Raw genomic sequence first — 27,184 nt, forward strand, 5'->3', positions numbered from 1 at the left:
CTCATGGTTCATGGGACTGAGCCCCATGTCCAGCTCTGTGCTGACCGCTCAGAGCCTGGAGCCTGCTTTGGATTCTGTGTCTCCCTCTTCTCTCTGCCCTTCCCCAGTTCACACCCTGTCTCTGTCTCTCTCTGTCTCTCAAAAATAAAGTTAAAAAAAAGACTGAAAAATGATCAAAAGAAACAAATAAGAATTTGAACTCCCCTGCATTAAACATTTGTAGTTTAAGTCAACACTATAAAAGAGTAAAAGTGAACAACAGAAACTTGCTCCCTAACGTAAGGCAGAATCTCTTAGCCAGCGAGGCAATACGAAACACAGTTCCCCCATGATCAAAGTTACGATGATGAACATCTGTAAGGATTACAGGAGATCAGCCCTCTAAAGTGCTTATTTATCAGCCCATGTGCCTGGCACATAAATCAGTGTTCTACAGCAGCTTATATTAAATGTTCGTTCCAGGGGTGCCTGGGTGGTTGAATCGGTTAAGCGACTGACTCTTGATTTTGGCTCAGGTCATGAGTTCATGGTTTGTGGGTTCAAGCCCCGAGCTGGGCTCCACACTAACAGTGCGGATTCTCTCTCTCCATCTCTCTCTGCCCAAAATAGAAATAATAGTATTTCCCACATCATGGGATTATTGGGATAGAAAAGGTATTCAAAGCACTTACAACAATGTTAGTGACCGATATTATTCTTAGTGTTCTTAAAAAGGAAGAAGCTTGGAGATTTACAGGACTAGGATGTGAACCTAGCTACTCCAAAGCAGCTATCATCTCATTTCCTCTCACTCAACATGAAGCTGACGCTTAGGAAGACTTCCCTGGTTGCCAGCTTGCTTCCCAACACTCAAGGAAACTCCCAGTGGTTCCCTTCCTCCCAGCAGTTCAACCTGCTCCAGGAACATGCAGCTAAAGCACTCTTAGCCCCATCACCCAAAGGTCACATCTGACCAAAAAGCGAATCCCCTCAGTGTTCCTGTTTGTCAACGTTTTCCAGAGAGGGCTTGGGGGATGGTGGGAGCACAGGGAGCGGTAGGTTAGAACTATCTAAAAAATTACAACAAAGGCAACCGCACCCATTTGTGCAGCACTCAGTTCCAAGTGCTCTGATGGCTCTGTTATATGTGGACAATCTCTCCCAACTCAGGAGGCAGTTACTTTTATTATTATCTCCACTGTAGCAATGACATACTTGGGCTTGAGAAAATAAGTCACCCAAGGTCACAGCTCATTAGGGGTGAGGACAAGGGCCAGACCCAGACGTGACTTCAAAGCCAGCCCTCTTCAACTAAAAAAGAAAGTCAGCATTCTTAACCGCCTAACCAGGTGAATATAGAAAATATAAAAGGGGGGGCACCTGGCTGGCGCAGTCAGTAGAGCATGCAACTCTTGATCTGAGTCATGAGCCTGAAACCCATGTCTGGGGGTCGAGATTACTTAAAAAAAAAAAAAAAAAAAAAAAAAAAGCTAAAAAGGAAAAAGGTAATAGCGCTTTAAAAAATTATTGTTTTGGAAAACTGAATGAAAATTCATTTTCCAATTAACTTATTTTTTTAATGTTTTATTTGTTTTAGAGAGAGAGAGACAGAGCACGAGCGGGGGAGGGGCTGAGAGAGAGGGAGACACAGAGTCCGAAGCAGGCTCCAGGCTCTGAGCTGTCAGCACAGAGCCCGACGCGGGGCTCAAACTCAGGAACGGTGAGATCAGGACCTGAGCCGAAGTTGGACGCTCAACCGACTGAGCCACCCAGGCACCCCAACTTATTTTTTGATAAGTGAAAATATCAAATAAAGAACCAGCTACTGCTCCATATGGCAAGGAAGTGCACTTTAATCCTGACAACTCCATTACCCAGGAGCAGTTTAACTGTGATATATGAATGGCCCCAGTTTCTACTGCTGCAGTATTTATATTCTGTGATTTGCACAAAGAAAATCATTTCTCACGCCTCTAACAACAGCCTTGTGTTACTTATAGTTAAACCACTGTAATATTTAACCTCATGATCACACAGAGATGAGTCAACCATCTAAGAGTGACTAGTCACCAGTCACCAAACTGCAATTTCCAGCCCACTGATTGACGGTCCCACTGTGTCTAAATCCCAGATGAATAATTCCTCCAATGTATAGTCAATTTTTAGAAATTAATTGAATTGAGAGGCCAGAAATAAATCCTAACATTTATGGTCCAATGAATTTTTGACAAGTGGGCCAAGATAATTCAATGGAGAAAAAAAGAGTATTTTCAAAAAATGATGTTGGAACTGGGCTGCAAATGCAAAAGAATGAAGTTGGACCCCTTTCTTATGCCATACGCTAAAATTAACTCAAAATGTACCCAAGACCTAAACGTATTAGTGAAAACTATGAACCTGTTAGAACAAAACACAGCACTAAATCTTCAGGACGTTGAGTTAGGTAAAAATTTCTTAGGTACAAAACCAAAAGCACAAGCAATGAGAGAAAAAATAGATAAACTGAACTACATTGATTAAAATATTTTATACTACAAATGATATCATCAAGAAAGTGAAAAGAAACTCCCAGAGTAACAGAAAATATCTGAAATTACCTACCTTATAAGGAGTTGGTATCTAGAATATATGAAGAACTTATAAAATTCAGTAATAAAATGGGCACCTGGGTGGCTCAGTCGGTTAAGCGTCCAACTTTGGCTCAGGTATCGTGGGTTTAAGCCCTATGTTGGGCTTTGTGCTGACAACTCAGAACCCGAAGACTGCTTTGGATTCTGCATTTGTCTCTCCTCTATCTACCCTCCCCTGCACTCTGTCTCTTTCTCAAAAAGAAATGAACACTTAAAAAAAAATTTTTTTTAATTCAGTAATTTAAAAAAAAAAGCCCAGTTTAGAAATGGGCAAAGGATCTGAACAGACAATTCTACAAAGATATACAAATGGTTAGTAAGCACCTGAAAAGATGTTCTACATCATTGCTCATCAGGAAAATGCAAACCAAAATCAAAATGAGATGCCACTTCATACCCACTAGGGTGACTCTAGTTTAAAAAAAACTTTTTTTAGGGGCGCCTGGGTGGCTCAGTTGGTTAAGCGTCTGACTTTGGCTCAGGTCATGATCTCACAGTCCGTGAGTTCAAGCCCTGCGTCGGGCTCTGTGCTGACAGCTCAGTTTCAGATTCTGTGTCTCCCTTTTTCTCTGACCCTCTCCCATTCATGCTCTGTCTCTCTCTGTCTCAAAAATAAATAAACATTAAAAAAATTTTTTTTGTTTTTAAAAAAACTTTTTTTAATTTAAAAAAAAAAAGGACAATAATGACAGTTGGTGAGAATGTGAGGGGACATACAGGGACACCTGGGTGGCTTAGTCAGTTGAGCATCTGACTTTTGATTTTGGCTCAGGTCATGATCCCAGGGTGGTGTGATCAAGCTCAGTATAAAGCCTGTTTAAGATTCTTCCTCTCTCCCTCTCCCTCTGCACCTCTCCCCAACTCACACACATGCTCTTTCTCTCTCTCTCAAAATTAATAAACATTATGGGGTGCGTGGGTGGTTCAGTCAGTTAAGTGTCTGACTCTGACTCTTGATTTCCACTCAGGTCATGATCTCAGAGTTCATGGGTTCAAGTCCGGCATCGGGCTCTGGGTGTTCTCTCTCTCTCTCTTTCTCTCTCTCTCTCTCTGCCGCTTCCCTGCTCCTCTCAAAATAAATAAACTTAAAAAATAAATAATAAATAAATGTTAAAAAAACAATTAAGTATTATTTTTAAAAAGAAACAGGGAAGTGGGGGGGGACAACCTCAAATCATGACTTTTTTCAATTTTTTTTAATGTTTATTTTATTTTTGAGAGAGAGAGAGAAAGAGAGGCAAAGCATGAGCAGGGGAGGGGCAGAGAGAGGAAGACACAGAATTCGAAGCAGGCTCCAGGCTCTGAGCTGTCAGCACAGGGGCCAACGAGAGGCTTGAACTCACAGACCCCAAGATCATGACCCGGGCTGAAGTCGGATGCTTAACCGACTGAGCCACCCAGATAGTATCCCCATGATTTTTTTTAAAGTTGGATATTTCACAACAGAAAAGTAAAAGCTTAGGCATTTCTCCAACTCCACTTTAAGAATAAAAATGAAACTATGAGATTTTTTTTGAACACCTGTTAATTTAAACAGGAATATAGTGTCCCCAAGGACAAATTCCTAGTGCTTGGAAAAGCTGAAATTGTTTCATGTGCTTAACTTATTGGTCAGCTATAAAATGCTTTGTAAAGTTTACATAAAGTATTTCATGGACCTTTCAACATTTAGTTTTCTTAAGAGACTGTACAATGGCAATGGATGATATTGGAGCTCCCATTTCTCCAACAATTTTCTTGTCATATCAAAGCAGCCCTCTCAATGCATCCTAATAATCCACAGCCAGCTGGAGACACTTACAAAAACTAATTTGACAGTTTAACTATAATCTTTTTTTTCTAGCTCTATTCACTTTAGTATACTTTAGTTATGAAAAATCTATATTTACATATGCAACTTGTGGATAATGCAGATACACTACATATCTGTACCAACTGTGCAGCCAAATTAATCATCTCAGTTTCCTGTCTTAATGTAAAAATGAGTTAAATCTATTATGTCTAAACCCATTTCATATATATAACATATATACTACCACCACCATCTCCTTGAGGGGCAGAGGTAGTTATCAAGAATGAAAACAGTGCCAGAAAACGCAATTATACAACATGTTGAAATTCACACATTTGTTTCAGTTTGCTACAATCTAAGACTGAAAATTTTGAAAGTAACCAACACATGCTCACAATAAATTCAAACAGCACATCAAGATATCAAATGAAAAACAAATGCTCCCTACATTATCCCCTACCGCCCAACCTCCTGTTCTTACTCCAAAGCAATAACCACGGTTGACAGTTTCTATATATATCTTGTATATATAACAGTATATAGTCCTCCATATGTAACAGTTTCTACACATGACAACAGGTCTTTAAAACGCTCAGAAATTTTTATGCATATACAAATGCTGACATACTTACATACATATGTGCCTATTCCTTTTGAACCCCTGTACATTGGGTTCATTATACACGCACTTTTCTTTAATCCCTATTAAATACCACATCTTAGACATCTCTCCCTGTCTGCACACACAAATTTACCTCATTTTTTTAGTGGTGACCTAATATTCCATTGATGGAAGACTAATAAATTTTTTTAAATCAGTTTTCATGATTAATGATGAATTAAGATGTTCCACGTTTACTTCCAATACAAAAAAACAGTAGAATTACTAGATCCACGAACACAGACCAATTTAATGATGATTCAAAATGATTATGCTAATTTAAATATTCCTTCAGAAATGAATGAGCCATAAACCCACAAAGGTTGGTTTCTCTATCACCTTGTCAACTGTTGGTATTATACTTCTTTTTTTTTAATGTTTGTTTATTTATTAGAGAGGGAGAATCCCAAGCAGGCTCTGCACTGTGCGGGGCTTAATCCCAGGAACAGTGAGATCATGACCTGAGCCAAAATCAAGAGTCAGATGCTTAACCAACTGGGCCACCCATGTACCCCAAGGGTATTATACTTTTTAACTACCAATCTGATTAGTGAAAAAATATCTCCATTTTTAATTGAATTTTTTAATTATGAGTAAGACTGTTGGGGCACCTGGGTGGCTCAGTCGGTTAAGCATCCAACTTCAATTCAGGTCATGATCTCACAGTTTGTGGGTTCAAGCCCCGTGTCGGGCTCTGTGGTAACAGCTCAGAGCCTGGAGCCTGCTTCAAATTCTGTGTCTTCTTCTCTCTCTGCCCCTTTCCCGCTCATGCTCTGTCTCTCAAAAATAAATAAACATTAAAAAACTTTTTTCTTTTAGTTATGAGTAAGACTGAGCACCTTCTCACATATTTACCAGCTATTCCCATTTTTTTTTTTTCCCTAAGGTATCTATCCCTACCCTTTGTCCATTTTTCCGCTGTGTGTCTTTTCCACTGATTTATAAAAACTCTTTCGGCACACTAAGGAAAACAGACCTTTTTCCTATAAATCACTTTGTTCAACTTTATTTATCTTTTACTCAGGACAAGTTCCTAAACTTTCGTATAGTCAAATTCATCAATTTGTTTTATGTATCTTCCATCACAACTAGAAAAACCTTAGGCATTCCAAGATCATTATTTTAGAAGTTCACTAATCTTTTCTCTTAAGACTTTTTTGGATCCCTTTAACCTACTTTAATATGGTTAAATATTAGAGCTATACATTATCTATTCTGATGTACAGGGCACGGATCAAACCTCAAAAGAGGTTTATTCACAACTTAGAATTTGGGTACTGTTATCCCAACAAAGAGTGCCAGCCCACCCCTAACAGGGAACATTTATGAACCCACATTCTAAGTCTGTTCCAAGTGCAAAATCCTATGAAGATATCAGTGACTACATTTCACAGGTAAGTAAACTAAAGGACCAATGAAAGGCACACCAATGGTAAGGGGCAGAGACTACATCTAAACTCAAGCTGCCCATCACGGCTACTCAACTATACTGCCTCTGGACTATCAACAACAACAACAAAAAAGCCTTTTTAAAATGCACACCAGAAAGGGGCACCTGGGTGGCCTCAATCCATTGAGCTTCTGACTTTGGCTCAGGTCATGATCTCACAGTCTGTGCGTTCGAGCCCCATGTTGGGCTCTGTGCTGACAGCCTGCTTCAGATTCTGTCTCCCACTCTCTCTGACCCTCCCCCATTCATGCTCTGTCTCTCTCTGTCTCAAAAATAAATAAACATTAAAAAAAATTTTTTTAATGCACACCAGAAATAGGTCTAAATGAATTCTCTCTCCCACGATAAAGCATGCTTTTTCCTTCTCCTATCAAACATAAGCTCATTTAACTGGCATATCTAAAGCACTAAATCTTAATATAATACTTCTGAGTAACATTTAAAGCAAACCACATCCGGGTGCCTGGGTGGCTCAGTCGGTTAAGCGCCCTGCTCTTGATTGCAGCTCAAGTCATGATCTCACGGTTCATGGGTTCCAGCCTGCTTAGGATTCTCTCTCTTCGCCCCTCTCCCTCCCACTGTCTCCCCCTCCCCCCAAATAAATAAACTTTATTTTTTTATGTTTATTTATTTTTGAGACAGAGAGAGACAGAGCATGAATGGGGGAGGGTCAGAGAGACAGGGAGACACAGAATCTGAAGCAGGCTCCAGGCTCTGAGCTGTCAGCACAGAGCCCGATGCGGGGCTCGAACTCACGGACTGTGAGATCATGACCTGAGCTGAAGTTGGATGTTTAACCGACTGAGCCACCCAGGCGCCCCATAAACTTTAAAAAATAAAACAATTAAGTAAACCACATCCAGGGGTGCCCAGCTGGCTCGGTGGGTAGAACATGCGACTCGATCTCAGGGTCATGAGTTCGAGCCCCACATTGGGTGTAGAGATTACTCAAAAATAAAATCTTTAAATAGTTTTTTTAAATAAAAAAAAATAATAATAAAGTAAACCACATCCAAAGTATAACCTGCCATCATTGTGTCAAATTTTTACTGTATTTCCTTTATGTCAAGGTGGTGCTGTGGGAGAGAATAATCTACTTTGCTTGTGTCCTTTTTCATCTCTATAGCTGTACCACACTGGGGAGGATTTTCAGTCTGTTTTGCAAGAACTCTAACCTGTATGAAAAAAAAAAAAAATCAAGCCCAGAGCATTCAGTAGTTCTTATCTAGGCAGCACCAGGCCATCCTCCTGGGGCTTTGTGGGTCACAGGTCATAAAGGTGGGGACAGTATTTTCACAAAGGCTGGTGAGTGCTACTGACATCTGAGGGTTATTAAGAATGCTATATATCAGCTCTTCATAAGAGTCCCTCACAAGAAAGAACTGACGTACCCAACATACCAATAGCACTGCCCTGGGACACACTAGCTCACATCCGTCCTTCCAAATGCTATAGCTCATTTAACCAGTCTACTGCTTTCTCTTTATTTCTTCTAGTGACAGCCTTATAGAATAGATAATATGTGATCAGGAGCTCCAGACTTTATTAACAGTACTAATAGTTACTATTCTCAAAGTCTTACAAATATCAGGAAGAGGTAATGGATGGATAATGAATGCTACTTGGAAGAGAGGAGGGGCATCTCCCAAGTAATCTGGAAATACCCTCAGACTCTCCATAATGAAAGGCAAGTGGAATGAGCATTAATTAGCCTTCTTCTCCAGCACTCCAAGCCCTGCTTTCTTTCTGCCACACCACAGCAGGGAAAAGAAGTCAGAGACTCAGCTCTGCTGGACCTCTTGCTCCTAAGAAAATGTAATCCCATGACAATCCTCATTGCTCTCTTCCCCCCATCATAAGGAAATAATTTACTACTTCATGCTTTTCAAAGCCTGCAACCAGAAGCTACTGCTGAGCATGATAATTTGCATAGAGTGGCTCATTGGTTAACCAGCTCTTTCTAAATGGCCTAATATCCCGTATTCAGCAACCTGCAACTTTCACAAACTACATCACTGGGTAAGAAAGCACATTCTTAAAAACTGCTTTCTGTTAAATCCCATGACTCACAGACAGAGCAGAATTTTCTAGGGAAAAAAATTTTAAAAACATTTACTTATTTTTGAGAGAGAGAGCAAGCATGAGCAGGGGAGGGTCAGAGAGAGAGGGAGACAGAATTCCAAGCAGGATCCAGGCTCTTAGCTGTCAGCACAGAGCCCGACATGGGACTCGAACCCACAAACCACAACGAGATCATGACCTGAGCCGAAGTTGGATGTCCAACTGAATGAGCCACCCAGGTGCCTCGCTGGGAAAAAAATTTAAACAATTACGTGGGAGTTTAAGAGAAGAGAGGGGATGGGACACCTGGGTGTTTTGTTTGTGAAAACAGTAACCCACGACCAGGAGTGACAGCTATTGCTCCCATAAGAAAGTCAGCAGTGAGACTTTAGGTGACTTGCCACCAACCAAAGATTTCCCAAGATGGTTCTAATTTCAAACTGCCTGACCATTATCCTTAAAAACTATTTAAGTCTAGGGGCGCCTGGGTGGCGCAGTCGGTTAAGCGTCCGACTTCAGCCAGGTCACCATCTCGCGGTCCGTGAGTTCGAGCCCCGCGTCGGGCTCTGGGCTGATGGCTCAGAGCCTGGAGCCTGTTTCCGATTCTGTGTCTCCCTCTCTCTCTGCCCCTCCCCCGTTCATGCTCTGTCTCTCTCTGTCCCAAAAATAAATAAACGTTGAAAAAAAAAAAATTAAAAAAAAAAAAAAAAAACAACTATTTAAGTCTACTAAAAGTTCCAAATATTTTGGCTTCCAACTGAAATTTCTCATACCCAGAGGCCTAATTCCCCTTTGTCAGCATGTCCCAATTTTCAGTATATGGTTTGGATGGACGCTGTGGATTCCCATAAGCAACAGCATCAACACAACTGTGGTCCTCTTTTTTTTTTTTTTTATAAATTTTTTTAAAGTTTATTTATTATTGAGAGAGAGACACAGAATGTGAGCAGGGAAGGGGACAGAGAGAGGGGGAGACACAGAATCCAAAGCAGGCTCCAGGCTCTGAGCTGTCAGCACAGAGCCCGACGTGGGGCTCAAACTCACAAACTGTGAGATCATGACCCGAGCCGAAGTCGGTCGCCTAACCAACTGAGCCGCCCAGGTGCCCCCAACTGTGGTCCTCTTATGGCCTGTGCCCACCTTCAACACTGCCTGCCTCTTCTTACTACTATGCAAAATGACTGCCTCCCCCTCCAAGATCCCAGCCACTGGGTCATTTCAGCCTTGGGAGGCCCACAGGAAGAATTAAACCAGAGCTCCCTAAAATGAAGGAGAGCTGCTTCCAAAGATAGGAAGTTCCGGTCTCTGGAGTTATTTGCTTATTATAGTACAAGAAATCTGAGCACAATTGGGGAGGAGGAGCAGAAGACCCTTCCAGCCACTTCCAGCACCAACTTTCTGGGAGTTAGTCCAAAGGGAGGCAGGGGGGCCAACTCCTCCCTCATAAGGCTAACAGGAGCATGAAATGGTCGCTCAGCCTTAGTGAGGAACGTCTCCAATGCCCCGGGCTTCTGAGCTATATTTGTTCCAAGAGGATTGATTCTAAAGGACTTTAGAGCATGTCACCCCAAAATACAATACTTTGCTATATTGATTATTTTGAGTTAAAGGCACCCGAGAAACAGCAGGTACAAGAAGGGCACTCTGGCCTTCCTTTTTCTCCTTGAAAGCAGGGGATAATTCCCGTAAGGTGTCCTCCCTTTACCAGGAAGAAGGAAGACATTCTTATGAAGGACCCATGAAGGACCAGAAGTTGAGATGGAGCAAATCCTAAACAAACATTCCTTGTGAAAATAATTCTTGGAGCACCTGGGTGGCTCAGTTGGTTAAGCATCCAGCTCTTGATTTCGGCTCAGGTCATGATCTCACAGTTTGTGGGTTCCGAGCCCCACTGCACCAGTGCAGGGCCTGCTTGGGATTCTCTCTCTTTCAAAATAAATATACAAACTTTAAAATAATTCTTTTCTTTCTAGTAGATCTGCCCACACAGTTAAGTCACTTTTCCACACCTGCCTCTCTTTGTTCAACCTAATATAAAAGCAAGCAGGTTATGCCATTTTTTTAGGTCTTTATTTCATTCGGAGGGCTCCCAAATCACATAAAACTTATATTAAATAAACGTGTATGGCTTTCTCCTGTTAATCTGTCTGTGTCAGCCAGACATACTAGGAAAGTCAAAGAAAACTTCTTCCTCCCCTGCCATGTTAGAGAACAATTTGAACACAGCAGGATGAGTAATTATGTCTGTGGGAGACACTCACTGAAGGCAGAAAACTGCACTCAGCTGAATGGAGCTACACAGGAATACTTGAAATGCATGCCTCAGTTCAAACAGCACTTAGGAACTTCCAAAGCACATGTGGTGTTACACACATCCAATTTCAGATAACCCCCCTTCCACAACTTCACAGTAACTCATAAGCGACAACTCTTTCAACACCCACTTCCACAAATTTCCATCTTTTTGAGATCAAGCACCAAACTTTTCATAGTACTTATGTATTTTTTCTTAACCACTTAACATTTGTAAAACCGTTTGCCTTTTGTTTTGTTTTGTTTTTAGAAAGAGAAAGAGTACAAGGTGGGGTGAGATGAGGATAGAGGGGAGAGAGAGAGAGAGAGGAAGAGAGAATCCCAAGCAGGCTCCACACTCAGTGCAGAGCTCCACAAAGGACTTGATCCCGTAACTCTGAAATCATGACCTGAGCCAAAATCAAGAGTCAAAGAGGGTCAACCGACTAAGCCACCCAGGCGTCCCCATTTTCCCTTAAGGCCTGTGGTTTTTATTATGCAATTTTGCATAGTGTGACTTTTTAGGAATGCATGTTCACATTGTGTGACAACAGGAATGTTTCCAGAGCTCTAACCTAAAGAGGCAGGGCATAGAGAAAGAGTACATAAGACTTATTTATAACAATTGTGTGTGTGTGTGTGTGTGTGTGTGTGTGTGTGTGTGTGTGTGTGGTGGTGGTGTTTTTGTTTTTGTTTTTGTTTGTAAGAAATACAATAGGGGTGCCTGGCAGGCTCAGTTGGTGGAACATGTGACTCTTGATCTCAGGTTGTAAGTTTATGCCCCATGTTGGGGGCAGAGATTACTTTTAAAGTCTTAAAAAATGAATAAATAAAACTAAAAATAAAAAGAAATACACTGTCTAATAAAAGGAAAATACGAAATAAATGTTGATATGATAGATTAAATGCAATACACCAATTACAATGTTTACTTTTAAGAATTTTCAGTTAACTGTTGGTCTTTGGCTAAGGTCATGGTCTAGTGGTTTGTGGGGTCGAGCCCCACATCGGGCTCTCTGCTGTCAGTGCAGAGCTGGCTTGTGATCCTCTGTCTGTCTGTCTGTCTCTCTCTCTCTCAAAAATATATGTAAACCGAATTCTTATGTAAAAATGCTCACAATGTCATGTGATAACAAGTTAAGATATAAAATAGTACACACCATGGCACATGGGTGGCTCCATCGGTTGAGCATCTGACATCTGATTTCAGCTCAAGAAGTGATCCCAGGGTCATGAGATCAAGCCCCACATCAAGCTCTGAGCTGGGCCTGGAGGCTGCTTGAGATTTTCTCTCTCTCCTTCCCTTTGCCCCCACTCCCCACTCATGCACAATACATACATACATACATACATACATACATAGAGTGCATACAGTATGGTCTAATTAATTGCATTTTTTTTTAAGTTTACTTATTTATTTATTTATTTATTTATTTAAAGAGAGAGCACATGCTGGGGAGGGGCAGAGAGAGAGAGGGAGAGAGGGAGAGAGAGAATCCCAAACAGACTCCACACTGTCAGCACGGAGCCTGACACAGCTCAATCTCATGAACTGTGAGTTCATGACCTGAGCCAAGATCAAGAGATGGACACTTAACTGACAGAGCCACCCAAGCACCCCTAATTTACTGTACTTTAATACTAGAATGAAATAAAACAAAATACTAACAGGGTTTGTTCTCTCTGGGATTACAAATGATATTTACTTTCTTCTTTACACTTTTCTGTTATTTCCCAGATTTCCTCTGATAACTATGTATTATTTTTTACAAGGCAGAAATACAGTTCTAAAATATCATGAATGTTACTTAATTCATCATTTGCTATAAAGATTTGGTCAGTATCTAGTACTGACGCACCTATAATGGATTCCATTACTAATGGTGAATTTCTGACTTATATCCCTTCTTCAAGATGCTACAATACCATAATGCTTACAACATTTTAAGAAATAAAAAGGCAATAGAGGAGGACTACTTAAAAACATTCAATGAATGCTCCCCTCCTCAAAAAAAAGATAAAAAATTAAGAACCTAAGGGAAAATGAAAATGGCCAATAATACATAGTCTCAGGTTCAAACATGAATAATTACATTAAATGTAAATGATCTAAACATCCAGTTAAAAGGCAAAGATTGTCAGACTGGATCAAAAAGCAAGTCCTAACTACATGTTGCTTATAAGAGACACACTTTTGAATATAGTAAAACCTTGGATTGCGAGTAACTTGTTCTGCGAGTGTTCTGCAAGACTACCAAACATTTCTAATAAATTTTAACTTGAGAAACAAGCCATGTCTTGCAATACGATTAGTATGTGACGCCAAATATCACATGATCACAACTGAGACAATGGTTCTTGAAATGAGTTTGATATACAAGTGCTTTGGATTATAAGCATGCTTCCAGAATGAATTATGCTCACAAACCAAGGTTTTACGGTATAAGACACAAATTGGTTGATGGGGCTCCTGGCTGGCTCGATCAGTAGAGCATGCAACTCTTGATCTCTGAGTTCAAGCGCTACATTGGACATAGAGCTTACTTTTAAAAAAAAGGCTAAAATGGGGTGAAAGTTAAAAGGATGGCATAACCATCAGACAAACATTTGAAGATAAAGAATATTACCAGAGATAAAATGGATCATTTAATAAGAGGATCAATTCATTAAGGAAACAGCAATCATAAATGTGTGTACACTTAATAGAACTTCAAAATACATTAAATAAAAAATGACAGAATGGGACAGACAAAAAACACAATCATGTTTGGAAAACACCCTTCTCCCAGTAACTGAGAGAATTAGATGATTTCCACCACCACCACCAAAAAATCAGTAATGGAGAAGATTTGAGCAATACCAGCAATCAACTTGAACACTGTACCCAATAACTGTAGAATATTTTTAAGGGCACATGGAACATTCACATAAAACAATAGCTTTAAAAGGAATTAATATGTACAGAATATGTTCTTTGATTACCACAAAAGTAAATTAGAGGGGTGCCTGGGTGATTCAAGTCGGTTGAACAACTGACTTCACCTCAATTCATGATCTCACAGTTCGTGAGATCAAGCCCTGCAGCGGGCTCTGCACTCACAACAGAGCCTGCTTGGGATTCTTTCTCTCCACACCTACCCCTCTTCTAAATAACTAAATAAACAAACTTTAAAAAGTTAAAAAAATCTTCTAAAAATTAAAAAAACTAAAAATTAAAAAAATTAGAAGGGGCATTTTAAAAAGACATCTAGGGGGCGCCTGGGTGGCTCAGTCAGTTAAGCACCTGACTCTTAATTTTGGCTCAGGTCATGATCTCATGGTTTGTGAGTTTGGGCCCCACATTGGGCTCTGTGCTAACAGTGTGGAGCCTGCTTCGGATTCTGTTTCCCTCTCTCTCTAACCTCCCGTGACTTGCTCTCAACATCTCTCTCAAGATAAATAACAATAAACTTAAAAAAATAAATAAATAAAATAAAAAGACATCTAAGCTTCAGATGGGGAATTAAAAGGGATGCCTTTTAATGTCTTCCAAGGGAGACTGGGTGGTTCAGTTGAGCATCCAACTCTTGAGTTCAGCTCGGGGCATGATCTCAGTTTGTGGGTTTGAGCCCTGCGTTGGGCTCCACACTGAACAGGATTTTCCTAAGAATAAAATCCAAAAAGGGGCGCCTGGGTGGTTCAGTCGGTTGAGCAGCCAACTTTGGCTCAGGTCATGACCTCCTGGTTCATGGGTTCAAGCCCTGTGTCAGGTTCTGTGCCAACAGCTCAGAGCCTGGAGCCTGCTTTGGATTCTGTGTCTCCCTCTCTCTCTGCCCCTCCCCTGCTTGTGCTCTGTCTCTAAGATAAATAAAGCATTAAAAAAAAATTTTTTTAAGAATAAAATCCAAATGGATCAAAGAAATTTAAACAGAAAAATAAGGGGAAGGAAGTTAGAGGGGGAGAAAAATCGAGGGGATGGAGGCTACCTCCAGACTAAATTTTGACAGGTTACAGAACTTAAGAGTACATGAACTTCAGCATCCTGCAATCTGGAGACAGGAAGTATCCAAACCTGTTCACTACTCATACCAAGGGCCAGACCCAACTCTACTCAGGTTGTAACCTGCTCCTCTTTCACAATGGCAATCTATTCACATCCCTCTCTAAAATCAACCACAGGCCCATGACAGAGTCACTGACACCAAGGCAAGTAACCAAACTAGGGCTTAATACCTAACCTAATTGCAGTTTCAACCCCTCTGTAAAATGTAGTCTTCCCTCCCCCCCCACCCCCCTCAAGAAATATAGTCTTAGCCAGTTAGTCAGGAATTTTGCAGTCAGCACCAATGAGGTCATTTGCTGCATGGCTCTCTCTATCCCCCACCCAAAGGATATGAGGAAATCTACAAGTTAAGACCCCATGTTATTCCTCCTAAGGGAAAGTGACAGTGCCTGAAACAATTCTTTCTTTTCTTTTGCTAGTAACTTCCTTGCTCCACTCTCCTTTCCATAAAAATCTTCCATTTTATAAAACTTGAAGTTCCTTTCTATTTGCTAGATGGGATGTTGCCTGATTCATGAATTGTTAGGTTTTTTTTTTTTTCAAATTATTTTATTTTTAAGTAATCTCTACGCCCAATGTGGGGCTCGAACCCACAACCCGGAGATCAAGAGTTGCATGCTCCACTGACTGAGCCAGCCAGGCGTTCCCAATTCATGAAGTGTTTAGTAAGGCCAATTACATCTTCATATTTACTCAGGTGATATACATTTTTTAACACCCCAAACCACATTCCACTGAAACACCACATCCCCCACTAGTTACTCGTCTCCCCTCCATTGCCAAAGGTCTTAAAAGATCATAACCTCCCCCTCCCTGGCTTCAATTCCTTAGTTCCCCAGTACTCTCCAACCCCCAGTACCATAGCTTCTGCTCTCTGGAAACCAAAGATGCCAAAAACCCCAGGAATCCTGGTCTCCCCCTTACTAACTTCTAGAGTATAGGGTGCTGTCTGACAAAACCCAAGCTTCTCCCACCCCAAACCCCCAGATTCTTTCCTCTTCAGGCAGGTTGTAACCTCCATCACTTTATTTTCTTTCTATGTTTGCTACAGGAATGTCTGCCTTTTAACTTTTGGGTTTCTTTTTGTTTTTTTTAAGATTTTCTTTTTTTTAAGTAATCTCTACACCCAACATGGAGCTAGAACTCACACCCTGGAGATCAAGAGTCACTTGATGCACTGACCGAGCCAGCCAGGTGCCTCAGAATGCCTGCCTGCCTTTTAAATGGAGAGGTCTCCACTGCTGGTCTCCACTGCTGGTCTTGGAGAGGTTTTTCCAAGGTTGTAAGATTCCTTTGAGAAGCTGAGAGATACTAAGAACTCTCTTCTAGGAAAAGTATTCAGAAAAACTGTGTAACTGCAGGAAACCACTAGAACACATTCTTGAGGACCCCAGTTCCCCCACATGTCCCCATGGGTTGGTTCATTTACTCCTAGGGAAGCGTCTCCCCCAGTGGACCCCTTCACAGGCAAAAAAGGTCCAAAACTGAGATATACAAATCTCAAATAAGTCTTTGAAGATGTTCTGCCCCAGGAGAGATCTTATACTAAGAAAAGCCAGCATCAATTCACTAGTTGTTCCCAAGCATGAAAGTAGGCTTAGTAGCCTTGGACTAATATTATGCTAGGTACCCAATGAATATTTATCAACTGACATATTGCTTTAAGAGTTGCAAGCTTTTTTTTTTTAACAGTAAAGAAGTTGACAGTGTCCTTAGGAATGTTAAAAAGAAAACCACAGGCCCAAAATGGTGTCACTTAGGTTAACCTAAATGCAGTTTCAATCCTTGAAAATGTAACTGTTAACCAGTCATCAAGGAATTTCCTGGTCAGCACTAGAAGTTTACTGATAGAATCCTCCCCCTTCTGCTCCCCTTAGGAAGGCAACCTTGCCTAAAACAATGGATTCTATACCAATAATTTCCTTTTTCCCTCTCCCTCCAACCTTTGAAAAAGGCTTCCTTTTCTGTAGACTTCTGGAGCTCCCCTCTACTTACTAGATGGAATGCTGCCCAATTCGTGAATCGATTAGTAAAGCCAATTAGGTCTTTAAAATTTAGTCGGTTGAATCTTTTGTTATTTAACAGGAATAATGCTACCAAAGCCAAAGAAAATTCGTGCTGATGAAGAATCCTATTACAGAGAACATTTTCATTACTATGGTTACAAAATACTGCCATTGTTTCTGAGAACACCACTGGAGGAGTTCAATGAGCATGGAGTGAACCCCAAAAGACTGAATTCTTTCCTAGTTTTGGTGAACTACACACACCAAGGATCCCAGCGTTAGGAGACACAGTCCTCTGTGAAATCACGGAGATACAAGGCAAGAACAAAAAACTGGAAAATAAATCCTATGAAGACCTTGTGGGCTTTATTTCAAAGTGTAGCTGACCAGTTTATAAAAATGATAAACAAACCGAAGTCTGATTTTCCAGCTCTCCTAGTTATCTTTGCATAAATAAGATTTAAGGGGTTGTGTGTACGTGTTTTTCTCACTTTTGTTTCAACTGGACAGTGTTCATGAGGGGGAAAAATGTTGTTTAATCACTGTCTACTGCAACCTTACTCCAAACCCGCAAGGGGTTTCAAAATCTATTCTGTGATAAAAACCTCCTCTAACTTTTTCCATAACAGCTGCTTTCCTTAAACAATCAGCTCAACTTTAATCTTACAAGGCAAACTACAGCAGAAAAGCCAAAGTAAAATCCTGTTTCCTTTAAAATTCAAACAGATGTTTTATGTAACCAAACCAACCCACTATTTGAATTTCCTTACACACACACTACACTGATTCCCACATTATGTTCTAAAATCTTGCAAAGGCTCACTTAAGACTACTTGGAAAACCTGATCATTTAAGACAATCACAGTGGTTTAGATTAGTAACTGGATTAATATTGCTCTGAAGATCCAATCTCAACCCAAATTCAACTGACAACCTCAACATGTAAGGAAATTTCACTAGACACACAGAACACAGGATCTTTAGAGTGTTAAAAAGAAAGACCCCCAAGTCAGTAAACCAAGACCTCGTATCTAATCTAAGTGCAGTTTCAACCCTCCAAATATGTAATCTTAACCACTTGGCATGAGAATTTCCTGGTCAGCACTAGGAAATTTACTGATACATCCATTCCCCTCCCCTTAAGAGGGCGACCTTGCCTAACACAATGGATTCTTTGCTAATAGTTTCCTTTTTTCCACCCCTCTCTTCTTTAAAAAAAACCTTCCTTGGGGCGCCTGGGTGGCGCAGTCGGTTAAGCGTCCGACTTCAGCCAGGTCACGATCTCGCGGTCCGTGAGTTCGAGCCCCGCATCGGGCTCTGGGCTGATGGCTCAGAGCCTGGAGCCTGCTTCCGATTCTGTGTCTCCCTCTCTCTCTGCCCCTCCCCCGTTCATGCTCTGTCTCTCTCTGTCCCAAAAATAAATAAACGTTGAAAAAAAAAATTAAAAAAAAAACAAAAAACAAAAAAAAAACCTTCCTTTCTTGTATTTCTGTGATGCTTCCCTCTACTTGCTAGATGGGATAAGCTTGATTCGTGAAATAATTAATAAAGCCAATTAGATCTTTAGAATTTACTCAACTGAATTTTTTAAATGATTTTTCTTATTTATTTTTTGAGAGAGGGAGGAGGGACAAGGGTGGAGGGGACAGAGGATCCGAATCAGGATCCACGCAATCAGCACAGAGCCCGAAGTGGGGGTCCAACCAACTCTCGGAACCGTTGAGATCATGACCCAAGCCTAAGTTGGACGCTTAACCAAATGAGCCGCCCAGGTGCCCCAAATTTTTTTAATTTAACGACAGTTATAATTACAGGTACTGAAAACAACTCAAAAGATAAAATGTAATTGTATCCAATGGCTAGCTCTGCAGACATCCCATCTTATATAAGGACTTCCTTTTTAATGTCAAACTATCTATCATGGATGAACCGGCCACAATGTACTCTGAATTGTAAGCAGACGATGCCATCCTTCTTGTTCTACCCTTGCAGTTCACATTAAAACACCCAGGACATGGAAAGGTAAGATTCCAAGGATCACAGCTGACTCACTCCCAGGTCTTGAATAGCTGTGGCAAATCTACAGGTGACATTTATACAGAAAACCAGACAGAAGCAAACAATGGAGAAGAGATTATCTCATTACAGTCAGAGGCTGCCTTCCACTCCCTACAGGTCGGCCCTCTTCAGGCCTCCCAGCCAAGGCATCCCACTCAGACTCCCAGCCAAGCATCCCACACAGCCGAAAGCTATTTGTCAGCTTGCCCAGGTCAGCTATAAAGCAGCCCAAGAAAACAAATCTGAGTGATCAACCCTCAAGCTAACTCTCCAACCAACATGGCCACCTTCACTCTCTACTGCTTAAAGTAAGTGACAGACTGGTGTTCATAACAACCTGAACTTAGCTAACTACACATCTCTGAACGTTCTTTCTGTATCAGCTCACCAGTGAGCTATATTAGTCAAGAGTTCAACATCAGCCAGTCCCCATGTCCCACCCTTTGTCAGTGTGGGAGAGCAACTATGTGGGCACTTTACTGCATTCTGCCTGTGTTTTTCAAAAATGAACAGAAAAATAAAAGTGCTGATACTAGTGATATGACAAGACTCAAACTTAATGTAACTGAAACAGAGAAGGGCACCTTCGTACAGCAGGAAAAAAATGACTCAAACACCATCTAGGTAGATAGTATCTATATAAATCTATACATATAAAGAAGATCAAATTTAAAGAAATTGTTAAAAATGACTGAAATAAATCTTCAATGATGATACTGAAAGAAGGTAATTCAGATTTCCTTCATTATTTTTGGTATTTTAGGAATAGAAAAACACACAAACCTATTAACACATATGCTTATGAATTAACTTCCACTCATCCAACTTTACTTAACACCTCTGGAGAATTCATCATGTTTGAAGGCAAAAGACTACCTACACCTGACTGTTAGCCCAGAAAACATGAATGGCTGCAAAGCAGTACTCAGTGCCTGTTAAAAACTTCCCCGACCAGAGGGCATCTCGCCAGCTCAGTCTGCAGAGCATGCGGTTTTTGATATCAGGGTTGTGAGTTTGAGCCCACGTTGGGAGTAGAGATTACTCTAAAAAAATAAACAAGGGATGCCTGGGTGGCTCAGTTGGGTAAGCATCTGACTTGATTTCAGCTCAGTTCATGATCTCACAGTTCATGAGCCCTGTGTAGGGCTCTGCACCAACAACAAGGAGCCTGCTTTGGGATTCTCTCTATCCGCCCCTTCCCAGCTCAGGCATGCTCTCTCTCAAAATAAATAAGTATTTTTCAAAAATAAATAAATAAACAAACAGAAACAAAACTTCCTCAATCACCCAATATTTCACAAAAAGAGTAGGACCAAATACAGCACAGCACCTACAGTATAACCTTAATTTTGCTAAGTAAAATCACATATACTAAATAAGGGTGACTGGACTATAAAATATCAGAATATGGTTCTCTGGGTGGTAAGTGTGATATTTTCCCTTTGAGTCTCACAAATACCCCCAATTCATTCAAAAGCACATCAGTCATGAACAGAATGTGTGCCTGGATGTCTTCCAAAGGGTGGAAGCATCATGTGATGTAATGAGGACCTAATATTTCCAATCACTATTAACAAAGAGCTATAGGGAGAGTTTTCCATCCAAAAGCACTCAACAGGGGGATCACCCAGTTCATGATAGGTACTCCGTCTAGAGGGAGAGAGGAAACTCACACATGCAGTAACCAGGAAACAAGTCCTGTGCATCAGATGACCAAGTACTAGGTGGTGTGGGCAAATCTAAGTGCACATTTAGAGAGAACTCTCAAAGCTCAGGGAAGATCATTACTAAGGAAATGCTTCTTGAGCTCATTTACTTTTTGTGGAAGTCTCCATGGACTCTGTGTGTGTGTGTGTGTGTGTTTTCAGCTACAATCTGGAGGTGATCAGATGCCCTGATGAGGAAGACCTGTTCCAGTTCCCACTTCCTCAGAGGCCACAGCCTAAGAGTCTCCTGTGTGGGCTTTGGTTACCTCTAACTCTGAGGAACCCAGGTTTTGTTAACCACTGTTAATAGTGAGAAATGGTGGAAATTACAAGAAATCTCAACACAAAGCCACTCTTCACAAACCCTTGCATGAAGGAACTTGACCAAACTCTAACATGGCCTCTGGCAGCCTAAGGCTGCATCCCTGGGATGACCCAGCTGTCTTTTGCCTTTCAGTTCTAGTCTGGAAAAGCTCTGAGCTGTAGGGAATACTTATACATCTCAAAGGGACAGGAAGGATGCACAACTGTAAGCCCTCTTTGGTAAATGTTCTAAGAAAAGGAGGTTGGGGCCTGTTTCAGGTGCTGGCTGGAACAGCAAAATCTGGTCTGGAAGAAGCTAGACCTTATCTAACCACGACTGGCAGCTAGCAATATCTATCAAAACAGCCCAATAGCTGTGTTGGTCCTTTATAGGCAACCATAATAAGCAACAGTTACTCATTATTTATACAGAGCAAGAATAATGAGGAATGGCAGTCTTGCAGTTAAGAGCCCCAACTTGAGTCAGGTGGGCCAGTGTTCAAGGCCTGGCTCCACTACCAGGTAACATCAGTCAAGTTAATTATTTATTTCTCTGTACTTCAGCTCCCTCCCCTGCAAAAGAAGGCCAATTAGAACATTAATTGCACCTGAAGGTTGCTGTGAAAAATGTATGACATAATGTAGGTAAAAACAGCACATTGTAGACATGAAATTAAAACTTCAGCTATTGCTTTTACTATCATTAATGTTTATACTTGCCTGGCATCAACCCTGCCAAGCTTTATTCTCAAATTGCCTTGAAAGCATTGTCTGGACTTTTTTTTCTTTTTTTTAATTTTTTAAAAATTAAAAAAATTTGCTGGGGCGCCTGGGTGGCGCAGTCGGTTAAGCGTCCGACTTCAGCCAGGTCACGATCTCGCGGTCCGTGAGTTCGAGCCCCGCGTCGGGCTCTGGGCTGATGGCTCGGAGCCTGGAGCCTGTTTCCGATTCTGTGTCTCCCTCTCTCTCTGCCCCTCCCCCGTTCATGCTCTGTCTCTCTCTGTCCCAAAAATAAATAAACATTGAAAAAAAAATTTTTTTTAATTTGTTAATGTTTTATTTTTATCTTTGAGAGCGTCGCGCGTGTGGGGGAAGGGGAGACATAGGATGTGAAGCAGGCTCTGCACTGACAGCAGAGAGCCCGATGTGGGGCTCAGACTCACGAACCGTGAGATCATGACCTGAGCCAAAGTCGGATGCTTAACTGACTGAGACATCCACATACCCCTGGATTTTTCACTTACACATCTCATTTCACCTGACGGTGTATAGTGTCATTTTCTGTAGCAAGTTTCCCCCACACTTCCACCCCTAACTAGCCCTTAAGTTCCAGGAGAGCAAGAAATTTCTTTGTTCATCATCCAGTCCTCAGGGACCTACCACCACAGTGCTGAGTGACCGAAAGTGTTGAGTGACCACTCTCTCTTGTAATCTCTCCTTACATTAGCATCCATTAGCAACAGCATGAGCAAAATCTAAGTGTATAGCAGAGTTAGGGCAAAAATAAGATGAACTAGAGATGAGGTGCAGGTGGGTACGGGCCATTAACAAACTAAGAGTTTTGGGATTCCTTACTGTGTGCTAAATCATGTACTTTGAGACTTTATGTCTAGATCACATATAATCCTCATAACCCCAGGAAGTATTATCACACTCATTCTACAGTTGAGGAAAACTGAGGTTAATAGAGGGTAGGTAACACGTGCACATTCACACCAGCCCTTGTCCAGATTTCCCAATTCAAACCCAGACGTGAGTCCATAGCCCAGGCTCTTTTCTGAGTTACACATCATCCCGTCCTCAGTTAAAGCCCACAAAATTTCTATCTCCAGCCTCACACTTCTCCCAACTTAAACATCCAACTGGTGACTTACCCTTTCCATTTAATTTATAATAGGTTTCTCAGGGCGCCTGGGTGGCTCAGTCATATAAGCGTCCAACCTCAGCTGGCGTCATGATCTCATGGTTCACGAGATTGAGCCCCACATCAGGCTCTGTGCTGATAATGCAAACACTGCTTCGGATTCTGGCTGTCTGTCTGTCTCTCTCTGCCCTTCCCCTGTACATGTGTACATGCTTGCTCTCTCTGTCTCTCAAAATAAATAAATACATAAATAAATAATAAATAAACAAACAAATATCTTTAATAGGCATCTCACATGTAACAAAGCCAAAAGAAAACTATGGCTCTTCCTTCCCTATTGTCCTCCTCCTCCCTTTAAGCCTCCTATCTCACCTCATAAATGGCACCATCATCAATCCAGTTGCTGGAGCCAAATACAGAATCGTTCTTATTCCCACACCCTACTTCTAATCCACACAAAAGTGCAGCTCTACCTCTAAAATTTGCCCAGAAGCCAGCAACATCCCACTGTAAGCACAACAGCCTACATTAAGGTACCGCGCTCTCTCCTCCTCGGGCTATAGCAACAGCAGATCGCCAAGACTTAAGCTCCATCAGGAGGCATTTTTGTTCACTGCTGCAGCCTGCTTGCACACAGAACAGGCAGTTAAAAAATACTCACTGAAGGAACAGCTCTGACTGCTCTCCCTACCTCCACTCCAGTCCCTAATATGGCTGAGTCTTCACAGCTCCCGAAGTGATCAAAGTGTAAATCAAACCACAGTTCCCACTGAAACAAGAACAAAGCCCAAACTCCAAAGGCAGCTGACAGTCCCTGGCCGCATCGGGACCTGCCTGCCTCTCTACCTCACCGGCCTCACCGATGATACTCCAGCCCCCCTGGACTCCCTTCGGTCCCACCCAAAGGCACTCTGCCACCAGGTCTTGTTCCAGTACTAGCACTTACTGTTTCATTGTTTACATGGTTTGCGGAATACCCCCACCCACAAATAAATGGACCCCTGAGGGCAGAGATGATTTTGTCTGGCTCACTGCCCTATCTCTAGCTCTTGGAACAAAACAGATGTTATGATATCGTGAGATAGCCAGAAATATGATTATTTCTTCCTCCCTGGTATGGGAGGCCAAGGAGACCTGTGACTGGCTTCTGAAATTCAGGGCTAGGGGCAGTCTTACCCAACTAAGCCCTTAACTTGTGGGACACTAAATCCAGGTGGTGTCATAATTGAATTGAATTGCTGTATGTCCAATTGGTGTCCAGGGAGTTGGGAAACTGGTTGGTATGAGGGGGGAAAAACCCCACACATTTGGTATCAGAAATGCTATGAGTAAAAAGTTTGTAGGTGCTCAGATTAAACAAAAGCTTGGTAGAATAAAAGATAAACTAAATAACACAGTTAATTAATTAATTTAAATAAATAGGTAGACTTAATTATGATATGCCGAGTCCTTTTAATGTACACCTAACAGCCTCATTCGTAGGAAATCATAGTGTCATCACCCCCTCACTGTGTTGAGACCCACCACAGTGTTGCCTCAAGCAGTCCAGAGAAAGCAGAAGTTAACTTTCCTGTGATGAATGGCCAGGATTTGGTTCTTTCCAAAGTCCTGAGAGGGGGATTTTAGAAACGAGTCCTTCAATCCTGCCAAAATATCAACCATACCAATAATTCTTTTACAAGACCCACTTCAGTACTGGTAATCATTTTCAAAGCCCTAAATTAGTTGTTTGGAGTCACAGAAGGCCTCAAGGGCCTTTCAAGGGAATAGGGGAGGACAGATGCTCCTAAATATCTATAATTACTAAATAATGGAAAGTGTGGCATCAAATTGGAAAGCAACTGGAAACAATGAAAGATGTGCAAAGTTTTGAGATTGGGAACATTCAGAAAATAGCTTTTCCAGTCCAGATTGGTCTCAGAAGCCCTGGTAAGGGGGTAAGCATCCTCTCTCTCCTTGCCGGACTCAAGGCAAGGCATTACACCTCGAGTTAAAAATAGTTTCCTCATCTCCAAGAAGAACAACGCGAATGCATGTCAGGTACAGTATTAGACCTCTCAGCGTCACACGGCCACTCGAAAGCGGGCGTATTATCTGCCAGAATAATCGGCCAGTAACGAAAACTCACAATTTAACCCCTGCATCACTTACCGGCAGGCTTTGACTGCCGTGAGGTTGACTGGATTCGGAAGCAAGAATATCCCCGTACCTGAATGCCCCCCGGAGTTACATTCATTTGAAAACAAACAAACAAAAACACCCCATTAAAATTATGTGCAGAAATGCTGTACAGAATAGGGAGGATAGGCAAGAGGGAGTTCGACATCCGGAAGGCTTTGCTTACTTTGTCTTTTCTTACTCGGCAGGAAGGCGTGAAATTAGCATTAAAGAGTTAAAACCTACTAATTCTACCCAGATGCGCTACTAACCAGTAGGAGTCGCCTATCCAAAGTAGACAAATATATTTTAAGATATTATATGAGGGGAACTGGCAAGTTCAGTTGAAAGAAGGGACGGGAAGGCTCGAGCTCTGCCCAGGCAGCAGGTAGCGTGCAGCGAGGGTTGCGTCGGGAAACTCAGGAAGCAGGGCTGGGTTAGTCTTCCCTGCGCGCGGCCCTGAGAACCATACTTTGGAAACAAGGTTTCGAGACGTTCTGGAAGGCACAGAGCCAATGCTCTAGGCTTGCAAGATGCCAAGGGCAAACTGCCTGCGCCATATGACCCGAGTTTTGTTCACCGCATGAGAAAGGAGACGTTGCCCAAACGTACGTCTTTTTCTGGACTCATCAGGTAAGCCGAACCTGGTGGGCTACGGGGCTCAACCCCACACACCCTTGCCTTGAGGGGTCGGCGACACTCTCCAGGAGCAGTCGGGATCCTTCGCCCGAGCCCTGCCTGCCCCGCCCTAAGCGAAGTCCCTAAGACCGGACGGGAAGACCTCAGGGTCTCCTCTTGGGCTTCCCCGAGTGCCTTCCAGCTCGCGCGCGGCACAGGGCTTCCCCGACGGCTGAGCGCCGCGCTCGGGCCCGAGGCACTCACTCACTTAGACTGCGCAGTGTCAGCCCCGGGCGACCCGCCACCCGCCTCACTTTCAGCCGAAGATCTGGATCTGGGACTTGCACCCAGAGAAGCCGTAGGTGCCTGGGCTCCCCACCCCGTAGCCCGATCCACCTCTCCCCACCCCCCACCCCGCCGCACGCTCCCCCAGCTCACCTGGCCCGCACAGCACTGCGCTGACATCCTGGCGGCTGACGACCACGGGCTTGCTCGCCCGCTCCCCGCGTCCCTCCGGCCCTCCTGGCTCCCTCCAGCCGCGATCACCCGTTTCTGGACCAGCTCACGCCTCCACGCCGATCTGCCCCAGCCAAGCGCCAGGCACCGCCGCCAGGGTGAAAACAACCGCCGCCAAACCCCGCCCCGCCGCTGCAGACCCCGCCCGCCCCCTCGAGCCACGACAACCCTTGCTCCGCCCCGTGCCCGCCCCCTCCCAGGCGGTCCGCCGCGGAGCAGGCTCGCCCGGGGCTCGCACTTCCGCTGGCGTCAGGCGGCGGGGCGGCTGCCATCACTTCCCGGTGCGGTGAGAGCTCCGAAGTCCGCCCACCGTCGGGCGGGCCCGGCGCTCCCGTGCTCCCGCGCCGGCCTGACTGCGCTCGGTCCTGAGGAGAGCGCAGCGCCCCTTTGACCCCCAGCTCCAGTCAAGGAGCTGGTTGCTAGCTCCAGTAAAGCTTAAATCCTTAACTGAACGATTGCTGAGTGACCTGCACCGAACCGAACCGAACCGACGCAGTAGGGACCACCGAGTGAGGGTTGACTGTCTGCCTCGCGCCAACGAAGACACGCCTGGATTCCTGTTTCTGAAATCCCTTACCTCCCTCCTTTGTCAAGAAAACTGAACTACTTTAGGGAAAAGCCCCTCTGCCCAAGTTTCCTTGAATCTATGGGCACCTGGCTGTTCTGCCAGGCACTCTGGGGGATTCAGTGAGAGCCCTTTCCTCCCTTCCCTGGATATTGATCTATTTTCCAGCCTCCATCCCCGCCCAGGGACTTGGTTTGCGTCCCTGCCTCCTTTCACCCGACCTACTTTAAAAACGGGTCCCAAATAATCGCTTTTTACATGCAGAAGACAGAGCACTCCTAGTTTTTCTCCGTACCGAAATCTGCTCTCCTCGCAGCCACTTCAAGAAGAGGAGTTTGTTAGTATGAACTTTGCCCCGTGCCCTTTTACTTTAAAATAAACATTACAGGGGCGCCTGGGTGGCGCAGTCGGTTAGGCGTCCGACTTCAGCCAGGTCACGATCTCGCGGTCCGTGAGTTCGAGCCCCGCGTCGGGCTCTGGGCTG

General features: G+C 42.9%; 1 protein-coding gene across 1 annotated transcript in view; it reads right to left on the reverse strand.

Annotated features, from left to right (window-relative positions):
• The window catches only part of SERINC5 (serine incorporator 5), a 102,078-nt gene extending 75,809 nt beyond the window's left edge, over window positions 1-26,269 (reverse strand). Inside the window, exon 1 of the mRNA XM_047088493.1 lies at window positions 26,058-26,269. Coding sequence (XP_046944449.1) covers window positions 26,058-26,084 — 27 coding nt within the window. The 5' untranslated portion in view covers window positions 26,085-26,269. The remainder of the gene's footprint in view (window positions 1-26,057) is intronic.
• Window positions 26,270-27,184: the final 915 nt, after the last annotated feature.

This window comes from Lynx rufus, unplaced genomic scaffold (genome assembly GCF_022079265.1).
Source record: "Lynx rufus isolate CCGP_SWC_20201006 ecotype Redwood Valley unplaced genomic scaffold, mLynRuf1.p SCAF_1, whole genome shotgun sequence".
NCBI classification, from domain to species: domain Eukaryota; kingdom Metazoa; phylum Chordata; class Mammalia; order Carnivora; family Felidae; genus Lynx; species Lynx rufus.